This window comes from Macaca thibetana, chromosome 14 (genome assembly GCF_024542745.1).
Source record: "Macaca thibetana thibetana isolate TM-01 chromosome 14, ASM2454274v1, whole genome shotgun sequence".
Classification (NCBI taxonomy): domain Eukaryota; kingdom Metazoa; phylum Chordata; class Mammalia; order Primates; family Cercopithecidae; genus Macaca; species Macaca thibetana.
The window spans coordinates 69417713-69433727 of record NC_065591.1 but is presented as its reverse complement, the minus strand read 5'-3'; the positions used below and the strand labels follow the sequence as shown (position 1 = coordinate 69433727).

Below are 16015 nucleotides of genomic sequence, written 5' to 3'. Positions count from 1 at the left end.
TAATGATTGATTGATGAGCAATTTCAGACACCTTGACCATGGATAATGAATACCAGTATGCTAAATAACAATTTGCCTTCACATGCCTTCGCAAGTTTAGTACCCGCACCTCTACTTCCTTCTGCCCTGCCTCTTTCCTGAAGACAACCATGTGAAGACCTTTAAAACTAGTGGGATAACCGATTTTTCATAAGTTATCCCTTAAAAGAAATCGCACTTGATTTCTTTTAGCCTCAGAATAATTTCTAAGTAAATAGGAGTTGTTTTTAAAAAAAATACTATAACATCAAATATAGTAAGTGTTTCAAAGAAATGTTAAAAAATGAAAGCAAATATGTGTCTTAGAATACACAGAAAGTATTTTGGGGGGCTCAATACTTGAAAGATGATGTCATTAAGTAGAAAATAACCTAATGTGGCCAGGCATGGTGGCTCACGCCTGTAATCCCAGCACTTTGGGAGGCCAAGGCAGGTGGATCACAAGGTTAGGAGATTGAGACCATCCTGGCCAACATGATGAAACCCCGTCTCTACTAAAAATACAAAAAATTAGCTGGGCATGGTGGTGCACACCTGTAATCCCAGCTACTCAGGAGGCTGAGGCAGGAGAATCGCTTGAACCGAGGAGACAGAGGTTGCAGTGAGCCAAGATCACAGCCCTGCACTCCACTCTGGTGACAGAGTGAGACTCCATTTCAAAAAAAAAAAAGAAAAGAAAAAAGAAAGAAAGAAAATAACCTAATGTGTATTTTCTGGGGTGTTTTTCTACCCCTCAACAGGAAATGACCATATTCATTTGTACCTTGAAAGTAAAGTACCTAGTATTAGGTTTAGAAATCCCTTGAAAATGAATACATTTGGCAATAGATGCCCTTGATCTAAACAGCAATTTCAGAAAGACCCATTGTCATCTGTTAGCAAATCATAAAGGCCACTTTTTGTCATTTGTTAATTTGGTTATATTTTGACAAGAACTGGATGTTCCTTTACTGTTGTATTTCTCAAAAGTAAATTAAGATTAATACTCTTAATTTTTATTTGCATTGTTAGTATTTTGTGTTTTTATTTTTTGAGATGTAATTCATGTAACAAAATTCACCATTTTAAAGTGTACAGTTCATTGGTTTTTAGTGTATTTACTATGTTGTGCAAACATAGCCACTAATTCCAAAACTTCTCTAACATCTCAGTAAGAAGCCTTGTATCTATTATCAATCAGTATCAATCACATCCCCACCTTTTCCCCTGTATCCATCTGTATGGATTTGCCTACTGTGGACATTTCTTATAAATGGAATCATAAAATATGTGGTCTTTCCTATTTTCTTTCACTTAGTATAATGATTTCCAGGTTTATGTACATTGTATCATGTATCATATTATTCCTTTTTATTGCCAAATACTAATCCATTATATGGATAATAGCATCTTTTATATATCCGTCATCAGTTGAGGGACATTTGCTTGTTTCCTACTTTGTTGTCTATTAGGAATAATGCTGCCATAGACATTTGTGTACAAGTTTTTCTGTGAACATGTATTTTCATTTCTCTCCTGTATATAACTAGGAGTAGAATTGTTGGGTCATATGGTAATTCTGTGTTTAACTTTTTAAGGAACTGCCAAACTGTTTTCCATAGCGGCTGTACCATAGCAATTTATATTGTACTGATAGCAATTTATGAGGTTTCCAGTTTCTTTGTAACTTTTTAATAATAATGATAATAGATAATATTTGACAGCTTATTATAAACTCAGTGCTATGCTTGTTTTGGTTTTTTTTTTAACATGCATCACCATTTAATTCTCACCACAATCTGGACCATAGAATGGTAAATTACTCCCAAGGTCACATAGACACCAGATGGTAAAGCAAGGATTGAACACGGGTTTGTCTGATAGCAGAGCATGAATGCTTAATGCTTTATATATTGCAAAGGATTTTCTTTTTCTTTTTTTTCTTTTTGAGACGGAGTCTTGCTTTTTCACCAGGCTGGAGTGAGTGCAGTGGCTCAATCTTGGCTCACTGCAACCTCTGCCTCCCGGATTTAAGCAATTCTGCTGCCTCAGCCTCCTGAGTAGTTGGGATTACAGGCACACGCCACCACGCCCAGCTAATTTTTGTATTTTTAGTAGAGAGACGGGGTTTCACCATGTTGGCTAGGATGGTCAGGCATGAGCCACTGCGCCCTGCCTTAGCATCTTCATATAACTTTGTAAAAGTTATATGAAGCATTTAACTTTGTAAAATGTTCCTTAGAGAATACCATTTACTCTGTGCTAATGTATGAGCAACCAGGATTTATTCTCATAACTGAATTGCAGGTGGTAGTGCAGAAAGGACATTGGATTTGTATTGGGGAAAACATTTACCTGAACAATGCTAATTACTAGGTGTATAAGTTTTTTCATGAAGGTATAGTCTCTGCATAGTGTCTTTCAAATAGTTGGAACCCAGCAAATATTCTTTAAATATTAATAATAAATTACCAAAGCAACAGGAGAGTAATTTTAGAGAAGTTTTCTTCTCTTCTGTGGCTGGCATTCCTTTGGAAATTGGTGTGAACTTGGGTCAAATTATTTATACTTGTGGATGTAGAAATGTTAGGTTGCATTTTCTCTAGTTTTCTACTGAACTGCTATGTGACTTCAGATGGTCCAATGAATGTTTTGTAATGTTTTGTAATACTAAAATGCCTAAATATTTTTCCCACAGAGACGCATTCGCTAAATACTTTAATATCTGGGAAACCTCCTGTGGCAAGAGTGCTCTTGAATTTTTTTTCAAGTGTGCAAGATTTGTTTTAGTTATAAAATATCAATTATATACTGTTCCAGCTGAGTGTGGTGGCTCATGCCTGTAATCCCAGCACTTTGGGAGGCCAAGCCAGGCAGATCACCAGAGATCGGGAGTTCAAGACCAGCCTGGCCAACATGGTGAAACCCTGTCTCTACTAAAAATACAGAAATTAGCTGGGCGTGGTGGTGGGTGCCTGTAATCCCAGCTACTCAGGAGGGTGAGGCAGGAGAATCACTTGAACCCGGGAGGCAGAGGTTGCAGTGAGCTGAGATCGCACCACTGCACTCCAGCCTGGGTGACAAAGTGAGACTCCATCTCAAAAAAATAGAAAATGTACTGTTCCTTCATAGTCACAGAACTTGCTTAGTAAAGAATGCCTGTAAGTATAATGTCAGTGTGTTTTGAAAGAAGTTACATAAAAATAGCATTTTAAAGTTGTTTATCATTGCTTTCACTAAGCAGATAAATGTGGAAGTGAAAAAAAGTCTTTTCTTAAAATTTCATGACTATAAAAAGTTTTAGGAATTCATTGTAAAGTATTACTATATTAATGACATACTTTTCTTGATTTTCGACTGAGCTGAATATGATGGAAGAATGCAGTATATAAGATTTATTGAGTTTTTATTGTGGTATTTTTATTTGTATTTTGTTTATGTATTTATTTTAGAGATAGGGTTTCACTCTTGTCACCCAAGGTGGAGTGCAGTGGTATAATCATAGCTCACTATAATCTCTAATTGCTGGGCTCAAGTGATTCTCCTGCCCCAGGCACTTGAGTAGCTAGGACCACAGGCAAGTGCCACAATGCCAAGCTAATATTTTTTATTTTTTGTAGAGATGGCATCTCGCCACGTTTGCCCAGTGTGGTCTCAAACTCCTGGGCTCAAGTGATCCTCCTGCCTTGGCCTCCCAAAGTGTTGGGATTACAGATGTGAGCCACTGCACCTGGTTGGTGGTATTTTTAAAATATCTTTTGACTGTTGCCTATAGTATAAAATACTTTTTTGTTGAACTATGACAACTTGCAAAATACAATGGATACACTATTTCATATCTTATAGAAAAATTAACTGAAAATGGATCAACAACCTAAATATAAGGGCTAAATCTATGAAACTCTTAGAAAAAAAATAAAGGGAAATCTTCATGACCTTGGATCTGGCAATGGATTCTTATACAGAAAACCGGAAGACTGAGCAACAACATAAAAAATAGATTAGTTAGACTTTGTCAAATTTTAAAACATTTGTACATCAAAGAACATTATGAAGAAAGTGAAAAGACAGCCTACAGAATGGAAGAAATTATATTGCAAATTGCACATATTGCAAATCATATAACTGATAAGCATTTAATGTTTGAGATACATATAAGGAGCTCCTAAAACTCAACAACATAAAGACAACCCAATTGGCAAAATTTTGAATAGACATTTCTTCAAAGAAGATACACAAAGATCAAAAAACACATGAGAAGAAGTTCATCATTTGTCCTTGGGGAAATATGATTCAAAACTGTAAGATACCACTTTACACCTAACAGGATGGCTATTTTTTTTTTTTTTTAAAGTGAGTGTGGTGATTTTGTGGAGAAATTAGAACTCTCCTAAATTCCTTGTGAGAATGTAATATGGTACAGCTGCTATGGAAAGGAGTTTGGCAGTTCCTCATAAAGCTCATCAGAATTGCCATATGACCTAGCAATTCCACTCCTACATTTATAATTACTCCAAAGCAGGGACTCAAACAGATCTTTGTATGCCAATGTTTATTGCAACATTATTCACTGTAGCCAGAAGGTAGAAACAACCTGTGTTCCTCAACAGATGGATGGATATTGCATTGAAAAGAAATTTTATGTATAATGTAAAAGAAAGATGAATTGGACTTTTTTCAGAAATCTTGTGGTTTTGCTGGACATCCACTTAAAAATGGAATCTGTGAAAGTTCTTTTGTGAGTTGTAAAACCATGTAAACTTGTTACTGCTTTTAAGATATATGCACAATCTGAATCTATCTTCTTTTTTTTTTTTTTTTTTTTTAAGACTGGATCTCCCTCTGTTGCCCAGTCTCGAGTGCAGTGGCGCAATCACAGCTCACTGCAGCCTTGATCCCCTGGGCTCAGTGATCCTTCCACTTACTTCAGCTTCCCCAGTAGCTGGAACTACAGACTCACGCTACCACACCTGGCTAATTTTTAAATTTTTTTTATTTTAGAGACAGTGTCTCACTATGTTGCCCAGGCTGATCTTGAACTCCTGAGCTCAAGTGATCTCCCAGCCTCCCAGAGTGCTGGGATTACAAGCATGAGCCACCACGCTCAGCCTAAATCTGACTTCTCTTGAATATCCTCTGCCACAGTATAGCTCAAGCTTCATTACCATTCCTTTGAATTATTACAACAGGCTTTAGTTGTTCTCTTGACATCAGAATCTGTGTTCCTATTTGTCCTGCAGTGCCAACAGGACTATTTTTTTTTTTTCTGAGACAGAGTTTCGCTCTGTCACCAGGTTGGGGTGCAGTGGCACAGTCTTGGCTCACTGCAACCTCCACTTCCCGGGTTCAAGTGATTCTCCTGCCTCAGCCTCCCAAGTAGCTGGGATTACAGGCATGCGCCACCTTGCCCAGCCAATTTTTGTATTTTTAGTAGAGATGGGGTTTCACCATGTTGGCCAGGATGGTCTCGATATCCTAACCTCGTGATCCACCTGCCTTGGCCTCCCAAAGTGCTGGGATTACAGGTGTGAGCCACCGCGCTTGGCCCCAGGACTATTTCCTATTAGTACCTCCATAGCCTCGTTGGGTCTCCATATTTACTAGGCATGACCCACTTTCATAGACCTGCTCACTGTCTTCCTTCATGGTCTTGTCTCTGTCCATTGCCAATCCCAAAAACGTTTATGCCAGGGCTCTATGCTAGCCTTTATGCTAGAGCTCTAGCATAAAGAACTGTGTTCAACTCCACCTTGACAGAACATGCCATAATCATTCACATCTCCCCTTAAAAAAAAAAAAAACATTTTTTTTCTTTCTGAAATGAGCTGTACCTCCTTATTCATTTAAACCTCAATCATCCTTCTGGTCCTAGCACAGATGTTACCACCTGAAGAAAAGTTTCCTTGGTCTCCCTTCATCTCTTGGCTTGAGTTAGTGTTTCCTCTCTGTTTTCATAGTACTTTATACCTATGTCAGTTACTCACTTTGTAGATAACTCACTGACTACTTCTCCCCTGATAATTGTTTGTTTACGAATTGTCTCTTCCTCTCTGGATTCTGAAATTCTTGGAGCAGAGACTTTTAATCCATCTTTGCCCTTCCAGTATTTAAAACGGGGTATGTCTCGTAGCACTGTTCCATAAATGCTTCAGTCCTCCAGAATGATTATTGCAATTCCTCTTTCTCTCATTCTTTGAGTAAAGTACATATCCACTTTGCCCTACTTTCCTCCTAAGGTTAACATTACTTTCAATCTAAGGGTTGTTAGAGAATTTTATCATGTTACTATTTTCTTTTCAGTGTAGCATTTTCACTGCTTGATATTTTCTTACTAGTTTACCCATTTTAGTGCCTCCATGATGACAAGTTGTCTTCTTCACCAAGGTATCCAAGCGTTTGACTAGTTCCGGCCATATAGTCTGCACATAGTAAATGTTTGTGGAATTATTGAAAAGGTTGTTATGAGAATTTACTGAGTTAATATTTTAAAGTATTTAGAATAGTATTTGGCATATAGTAAATATGCAAAAAATGTTATTCTAGTAAAATTTGAAAAGTTTCTTTTTGTTTTGTTTTGTTTTGAGACAGAGTTTTGCTCTTGTTGTCCAAGCTGGAGTGCAGTGGTGTGATCTCTGCTCACTGCAACCTCTGCCTCCTGGATTGAAGCGACTCTCCTGCCTCAGCCTCCCTAGTAGCTGGGGATTACAGGCATGTGCCACCACCCCCGGCTAATTTTGTATTTTTAGCAGAGACAGGATTTCTCTGTGTTGGTCAGGCTGCTCTCAAACCCCCAACCTCAGGTGATCTGCCCACTTCGCATTCCCAAAGTGCTGGGATTACAGGCGTGAGCCACCACGCCTGGCCTGAAAAGTTTCTTTAGGATGTGTTGTGTTACCTAAAGAAATTATTGCTAGTTAAGATAATTTTTTAAAATTAAGATAAAAACAGTACCTTTGTGTGTCTTTCGAATGCTCATCAGGTTTGTTTTGTACTTGCTCTGTCTCAAACTTAGTCAAGGGATATGAATGTGAGTAAGATGCAGCTCTTCACTTCCCAGAGCTCAGCTATTAACTTCTTCTTCACACCTGTAATCCTAGCACTTTGGGAGGCCAAGGCAGACAGATCACGAGGTCAGGAGTCCAAGACCAGCCTGGCCAATATGGTGAAACCCCGTCTCTACTAAAAATACAAAAATTAGCCGGGTGTGGTGGCACGTACCTGTAGTCCCAGTTACTTGGGAGGCTGAGGCAGAAGAATTGCTTGAACCTGGGAGGCGGAGGTGGCAGTGAGCCAAGATCGCACCACTGCACTCCAGTCTGGGCGACAGGGAGACTCCGTCTCAAAAAAAAAAAAATCTTGATTCAGATTTGAAAGGTTTGAGTAAAGACAGTGTGACCTAGTCAGAAGATCTCTGAATGACTTTCAGCAACACACTTTTTAGATGTCTGATACATACCATCATCTTTATGTACAAACAAATCTCTTGTTAACTTCCTTCTCCCAGTTTTAATACCTTAGTTAAAAGCATTTTTCCTGTTTGTTCAAGCCAGGGAACCTTGATAAATCCAGGGGTTACCCTTGATTTTTCTTTCCACTTACCCTCCACATCTGTTCCATCAGCTGTCCTGATAATTCTACCTCCAAATCACAGCTTACTTCTCTCTGATCCCCACTACCCTCATAATGCATGCCACCATTGGCCTTCAGGTTGGTTTCTTAGTTTCCCCTTCTTGCCCCTCTGCAATCCATTTTCTACACAGCAGCCATGATTTCAAATGAAGCGTTCAGATCATACTATTTTCCCCTTATTTAAAATCCTTTAGTGGTATCCCATCATATTTGAAATAGAATCTTAATTCCTTACCCTGACCTACATAATTTGGCCTTTGGTTATCTATTTTGCCCTGCCTTTTGCCACTTGCCTCCTTAGTCTAGTTAATTTACACTGGTCTTTTTTCTTTTTTGAGACAGGGTCTCATTGTCTCACCCAGGCTGGAGTGCAGTGGCAAGATCTCGGGTCACTGCAACCTTGACTTCCTGGGCTCAAGCAATCCTCCCACCTCAGCCTCCCTAGTAGCTAGGATTATAGGTGTGTGCTGCCATACCAGGCTGGGACTACACACCTGAGCCACCATGCCTGCTGATTTTGTTATTTTTAGTTTTTGTTTTTATGGGTTTTTTTTGTTCTTGTTGTTGTTGTTGTTTGGCACAGAGTCTCATTGTTGCCTAGACTGGAATGCTGTGGTGTGATCTCAGCTCATTGCAACCACCATCTGCCTGGCTTCTGCCTCAGCCCCGCCCCGTCACCCCAACCCCACAACCTTAACTGGGACTACAAGCATGCACCACCATGCCTGGCTAATTCTTTTTCATTTTTTGTAGAGACAGGGTTTTGCCATGTTGCCCAGGCTGGTCTCAAACTCCTGGGCTCAAGCGATCCTCCTGCCTTGGTTTCTCATTGTGCTGGGATTACAGGAGTGAATCACCACACACCAAGCCCTAATTTTTAAAAGTTTTGGTAGACACAGAGTCTCCCTACATTACCCAGGCTGGTCTCAAACTCCTGGGTTCAAGCGATGCTCCTACCTCGGCCTTCCAAAGTGCTGGGATTACAGGCATGAGTCACCTACTCCAGTCTCAAATGTCAACTTTTTAATGAGGTCTTCAGTAAGCGCCCAAAGTAGTACTCAAACTTTCTGTATCACATTACTGTTTTTTATTTTCAGCATATCATTTTTAGCACTTGATATTTTCTTACTAGTTTTCCTGTTTGACTGCCTCATAGGATATAACCTCCATCATGATGGTAGAACCACCGAATGCCCTTTGTCCACGCAGAGCAGGGGAATTGCAATAGTGGAAGAGTTTTACCAAGATAGAACCAGCTAAAGGGAAGACCAGAGTCATAATTATTATTCAAATTAGTCTCCCCTAGCATTTGGGGGCTAGGGTTTTTCAAACACAGTTTAGGGGAAGGGGCGGGGTGGCTAGGCAATGGGTGCTTACTGCTTATTGGTTGGAGGTGCAAGAGAAATGGTCTTCCTGCATACTTGGTCATTGCTGGGTGGGGCCACAGGTTGGCAGGTCCAGGTGGAGCCACTGGTCATTAGACATGCAACAAACCTGGAAAGACCTCTCGAAAGGCCAATCTTAGGTTGTACAATAGTGATGTTATCTGCAGGAATAATTGGAGAAGTTGCATGTCTTTTTACCTTCTGAATAATGGCTGGCAGTCCTTTACCTGTACCGGGGGAGTCCAGTCTTTTGGCTTCTCTGGGCCACATTGGAAGAAGAGGAGTTACCTTGGGGCACACGTAAAATACACTAACATGAATGATGGCTGATATGCTTTAAAAAAACACAAAAATTCTCATGTTTTAAAAAAGTTTACAAATTTGTATTGGGCCGCATTTAAAACCATCCTGCTGTGGGCCACGCGTTGGACAAGTTTGCACAGCTTAGTTAGTTCAGGCTCCTCTGTCCTCCTAGCCTAGTGGTGTCTCATTAGCTTTACAAAGGCAGTTGAGTTTTGGGGAAGGGCCTTTGTCATTTAAATTGTAAACTAAATGTCTCCCAAAATTTAAGCCCAGGAATAATTAAGGGCAGATTAAAGGCAAGATGGGAGTTGGCTGATCAGACTTCCCCCATTGCCATAATGTTCTCACTAGTATAATTTTTGCAAAGGCGATTTTGTTACCAGAAAGAGGTCCCAATCCAGACCCCAAGAGAGAGTGTTCTTGGAGTTCACACAAGAAAGAATTCGAGGCAAATCCATAAGGTAAAATGAAAGCAAGTTTATTAAGAAAGTAAAGGAATAAAAGAATGGCTGCTCCATAGGCAGAGCAACCCTGAGGGCTGTTGCTTGCCGTTTTTATGGTTATTTCTTGATTATATGCTAAACAAGGGATGGATTATTCATGCCTCCCATTTTTGGACCATATAGGGTAACTTTCTGGTGTTGCCATCTCTTTTGTAGACTGTTTTGGTCCAGGGGGAGTGTAGCAGTGAGGACAAATAGGTCATTCTCATGGCCATCTTGTGATTTTGGGGGGTTTGGGGCGGCTTCTTTACTGTTTTATCAGCAAAGTCTTTATGACCTTTATCGTGTGCCGACCTCCTGTCTCATCCTGTGACTTAGAATGGTTTAACCTCCTGGGAATGCAGCCCAGTAGGTCTCAGTCTTATTTTACTCAGCTCCTATTCAACATGAAGCTGCTCTGGTTCAGATGCCTCTGACAGTTTGTGACCTCATCTGGGGTGACATCCAAGGTTTATTGTTTCACAGCCAGTGACATCAAGGACTCAGATACACAGAGAGTGAGGTTAAGAGTGGAAGTTTAATAGGCAAAAGAGAGAATAGCTCTCAGCCACAGAGAGGGGTCCCAGGAAAATGGGTTGCCAATCCACCGTGACATGCAGCAGGTTTTACAGATGAAATGGTGGGGAGGTGGTGTCTGATCTACAAAGGGCATGAAAAAACAGTTAAGAACATGTGTGCCATTCGCATAGGAGCGAATCTCTGGCATCCCCCACCTTAGTCTTTTATTATGTAGGTGAGTTTTCAGCCTGAGCTGTGCCATGTTCCCCATTTCTTTGTTACTGTGCACGTGCTAATGAAAAAGGGAAGATGGAGTTTCCATGGTGGACATGCCTGGCCCCCAGGTAGCCCTTTTCTATTGGCACAGCTGCCAGCATTCCCCCATGCAAGCTTTCAGCTTCCATATTTATGTTTGCAGCTCGATTTTTCAGGCTGTTCTTTGTTAGAAAAATAAATAACTTCTCGGGCTGCTTTTTGTTAGAAGGGAAGTTCTGCTGAGGACTCTTTTGCCCTCACTGTCTGCCGAAATAATTTCTTTCTATCTCCTGTATCAGTTTCAATGGGTTGTCTTTTTCACCATGGTATCTGAGCTCCTAGACTAGTTACTGCCATTTAGTCTGCACATAGTAATATTTGTGGAATCACTGGTTAAGTGAATCTCTATCAACTTTATGTTTCTCAATTGTAAAATAAGGATTTGGATCTAAATGATCTCCAAGGATTCCCCTTGTCAAATATAAAGCCTGACACTAGTTAAAGCTTGATAAAGACAGATTTTACTTAGTAACTGTCGCAGTACAGGAAGGAGCTGTGTTGTGTTCGAATTTGTGCAGAGGTGACTGGGTGTTTATAAGGGAGAAAGAAGGAATAGGGAAAGGAGTGGGAGGAATGGGGGAGCTTTAGTCAAGTTATGGAAGTGAAAAATTTAAAAAGCAGCTAAGAGCGTTGTTGACTTTCTATGATTATGTCATTTTTGTCTTCTAACTAGCATTAATGGAAATTAGGCATCTACCCTCTCACAGAGACTGGTAGACTAAGGCCCTGTCTGTTGGTTACATTTCAGAGGAATGGCCTTCAGGTCCTTCAGAAAGATATTCTGAGTCTTAGGAGATACATATGCATCTCAAGGGGACAGAAGAAGGATTTACAATTTTAAATTTGTTTGTTTAATAAATGGGAAGGGAAGGTCTGGGACCTGTCTTAAGTCAGATGTTGGCTGGAATCAGAAGTAAATTCCTTTGAGAGCCTTGGGTTTTTCCAGACTGGAACTAGCTCCCCCCAGGGATGAGACCTTAGGCTCTTAGAATCTCTTTTTAAATTTCTTATGAGTTATCTGAAAGAATTATTGGTACTTTGATTGTTTATATAAATCCAAGATAAATCAGTTAATGATCCCACTGAGATAAAGTCTATATATTTGCTCTGTAGGCATGTGAAGTCACCTTTCCTATATATATTGAGCTGATATGGAACCTTTAAAAAAGCTCCTGCCCAACATTTTCTATCCTCATCCTCCACTTTGTTTACCTGTATGTAGAGGTTAGGAGGAAAAGATGCAGGGGGTATTGGAATGGCAGTAGACTGGTGGCCAGGATGCCTCCCTGGCCACATATTTGACTTTCACCCTTGAAGGCAGTAAACATTGATTCTGGTGTTGTATCAGGAGAACGGTTGTCCCTCAAGCACCATGCAGGAGAATGCAATAGGACCTGACCTGTCAGCTAGATTTATAGAGAATCAAACAGAACAAGTATTATAGAATAATGATTTATGGTGATAATAGGTATGAATGTTATGTCAAATTGTTCATGTTTTAGATATTAGAACATTCTCTCCCTCGAGAAATTGCATGTAAAACCAAATTATAATTATAAGGCTTCTTGGTCAGAATCAAGTTGGAGCATGGGGAATTAATATGAATTACCAATGTAATTAGGATCTGGTTGCTTCCAGGACCCAAGAATTCACCGTTATAGACAGTCTCTGATAGACACAGCTAATTTCTGGCTCCCTAGGCAGATTATAGCTCATGAGCCACATCCTGCCTGGTACCTGTCTCAGAAAGCTAAGAATGGTTTTTACGTATTTAGATGATTGGGAGAGAAACTCGAAGAGTAATATTTGGTGACATGTAAAAATTAAATTCAAATTTCATTATCCATAAACAAAGTGTTACGGGAATACAGCCATGCTATTCATTTATGTATATTCTATGGCTGATTTTGCACCATGATAGTAGATTTGAATAGATTCAAGAGAGACCCTATGGCCCACAGTGCCTAAATTATTTCTTGTTTTGGCCCTGAGAAAAAGTTTGCTTGTCCCGGGTGTACATTAAATAGTTTTGCCTAATAATTATTTAGATGTCATTTTGAATAATCTTTTTATTTGCAAGTTTTATTTGCAGTGTTCATTTTGTGGTAATAGTAGGTTATGGCTGTTTTGTGCATAGCTAATTAGTGGATTTTTTTTTTTTTTTAAACATCAAATGGCACAGGAGTATGTCTAAATTGCCCTTAAAGAAACACAAAATGGGCCAGGCGTGTGGCTCACGCCTGTAATCCCAGCACTTTGGGAAGCCAAGCCAGGTGGATCACAAGGTCAGGAGTTCGAGACCATCCTGGCCAATATGGTGAAACCCCGTCTCTATAAAAAATACAAAAATTAGCCGGGCATGGTGGCGGGCGCCTGTAGTCCCAGCTGCTCGGGAGGCTGAGGCAGGAGAATCGCTTGAACCTGGGAGGCGGAGGTTGCAGTGAGCCAAGATCGCACCACTGCACTCCAGTCTGGGCGACAGTGAGACTCTGTCTCAGAAATACAAAATGAGTAGTAAATTTATCTTTGAAATCTGCAAAACAAATGTATTGTACCCTAAATGCTATAAATAAAGGTCAGTAAATTTAAGTTAAGCAGTGTGGGGGCAAAGGATTTTTATCATCTTTATATCCATTTCTCTTTTTTTATCCTCCCCTTTTACACATAGATGCTAAGGTAGTTGTTGTTTTTGGAATTTGTGACACCATGAGCCATTGGCTGTGCTTCTGTATCTGGTTTGTTGGCCAAACTTTGGAGCTATGTCATTTTTCACCTCTCAGATACTAAGGATGAGCTTCCCATACTCGGCATTAGCCTCTGGGATAGTCAGCCAATGTTATCTTCTTCTAGGGGCCTGGTACTCAACCAAGCACTCAATAAATGCTTCATTCAGGTCATAGCCGGACTCTGCATTGTTGATTGTCTCTCTTTCTTTTTTTTAAATTTGAGATATTCACATACCAGAAAATTTACCCTTTAAAAACAAACAATTTAGTGTTTATTAGTGTATTTACAGGGAATGTACAACAATCATAATTATCTTAATTTGAGAACACTTTTATTACTCTGAAAAGAAATTGCCTACCCATCAGCAGTCACTTGCCATTGCTTCCTTCCCCTATCCACTGGGAACTGCTAATCTACTTTTACCTATATGGATTTGACTATTTTAGACATTTCATATACATGGAATCATGCAATATGTGTCCTTTTGTGTCTGGTTTCTTTCACTTAAGATGTTTTCAAGCCTCATCCATGCTATAGTATATCACTACCTCATTTCTTTTTATGGCTACATAAAATTGCGTTGTGTGATGTACCACAGTTTATCCATTCACCTGTTAGTGGACATTTGGGTTGCTTCCACCTTTTGGCAGTTGTGAATAATACTGCTAGGAACATTTGTATACAAGTTTTTGTGTGGATGTATGTTTTCCTCTTTCTTGTGTAAATAGGAGTATAATGGCTATGTCATATGGTAGCTAAATATTAACATTTTAGAAACTGCCAAGCTGTTTTCCCAGGCAACTGCACCATTTTACATTCTCACTAACAACCTGTGAGCATTCAGATTTTCCATGTCCTCACCAACATTTATTATTATCTTTCTCATTGTGGTAAAGTGTCTATTCAGATTCTGACATTTTAGCTTTTGGTATAATCACTTTAGGGTCTTCCTCGTGTAATATTTCTATTTTCCCCTTTTTCTGTATATCTGTTTTTTTCCTCTCTAAAAACATAACACTGTCAGCCAGAGGAAGTAATATATTCTAGGGAATGGGAAACTTATGCTTCCTGTGAGTCTTTTAAGACTGTCCATTGTCCATCTGGGCAACATGGAGAAACCCTGTCTCTACAAAAAACACAAAAATCAGCCAGGCGTGGTGGCACATGGCTGTAACCCCAGCTCCTTGGAAGGCTGAGGTAGGAGGATCACCTGAGCCTAGAGAGGTCAAGGTTGCAGTGATATGTGATTGTGCCACTGTAATCTACCCTGGGTGACAGAGTGAGACCTATCTCAAAAAAAATGATCCTCTATTATATTGTTCCTGGCCATACTGGTTGTTTTGTATTCTTTTTCTATATTAATACTAATCTATTATTTTATTACACAAATCAATGAAAAGAGATGACACTAGTGCAGGCTAGGAAAAGGGTAACCCACCTGAGAGAGCCAGCTTGTTTTTCTCCTGTCTACCTCATTCCCTATACTCCAGGTTAATCTCTTGCCTTGTGTTGGTTCTTCTCCTTTGGCCCTCATTATGCTCTTTGCTCCTTGAATTGCAAGAAATATGTGAAATTGCTGGCATTTTGTATCATTTTATGCCTACTTAATGGCCTTTAAGATAATATTATTACTGTTCTGGTTTTATTGCTGAAAAAACTAACTCACAGAGGTCATAGAACCTGTTTGCATTTCATAGAACCCATTTGCATTTCACTGTGTGTTAACTTCCCTTACTGGCTTCCTCCAACCTCTAGGTTAGGGGGATGCTGCTAAAATGAGAAAAAGTTTCTTGCACTGGCTTTGAAGTGCAGTGGTTATTCAGATCTTCTTTGGTCTGTTACAGTGGCTCTGGTTTGCCTGAAATGCTTGTGTAGAAAGAGAAGCCTAGACATTTATCTTAAAGCCAAGTTACATAAGTTTTCATATGCCAAGAATGGAATTTTAGCTTTACTCCTATATAGTAGAATAATGAGTTCGAGAGGCGTGGTTAAAAGTATGTATACAATTTGGCATGTTTTTTGAACTAATTCTGTCCTAGACATAAAAATGAATAAATTTTTGTCATCGCCCTAAAGGAACTTCCAGCCATTTGGAGAGATGGAATCAAATAATTACTCTCATGTGGGAAATGTGTCTAGAAAGTATGTATAAAGTTCTTGATAGCAGAGAAGAGAGCTACAGAGATCCCTTCTTACCCTAAATTCGGTTATCAAACAATAGTAAATACTTTTTATCATTTTAAGTAGTATGCATTTTAGGGTGCAGTTGGATTGGACTGTTTGGTGTAACCTCTTACCTTTATAAACATGTATTAACAAGAACAGATAGCATAGTTGTACAAGCCTACCAATATAAATAAAACAAAAATTGCTTTCATGTATTAAGATGTTAACTTTATCTGACAGATATGCCAAGAGTTTAACAGTACCTGGGCATGGGAGATGGAGAAGAAGGGCTATCTTGAAATGAGTGTTGAATGCAAACTAGCACTCTTAAAGGTAATAAATTTATTATTTGTTACAGTTATTTCAATTTAAAATTTAATTTTTGACTCCTGGTTAAATTGGAAAATAAAAAGTAGACATTTTTATTATTAGCAGAAGAGGAGTCTATTTTTTGGTGACAATCTATTCTTT

At 39.4% G+C, this 16015-nt stretch overlaps 2 protein-coding genes across 3 annotated transcripts in view; both read left to right on the top strand.

Annotated features, from left to right (window-relative positions):
* The window catches only part of CLNS1A (chloride nucleotide-sensitive channel 1A), an 820929-nt gene that overhangs the window by 671093 nt on the left and 133821 nt on the right, over positions 1–16015 (top strand). The gene's annotated exons all lie outside the window — the stretch shown is intronic.
* RSF1 (remodeling and spacing factor 1) overlaps positions 1–16015 on the top strand; it is a 157996-nt gene that overhangs the window by 53727 nt on the left and 88254 nt on the right. For both annotated transcript variants that reach the window (XM_050757462.1, XM_050757461.1), the window contains exon 3: positions 15785–15877. In XM_050757462.1, the coding sequence (XP_050613419.1) occupies positions 15785–15877 (93 nt within the window). The remainder of the gene's footprint in view (positions 1–15784; positions 15878–16015) is intronic.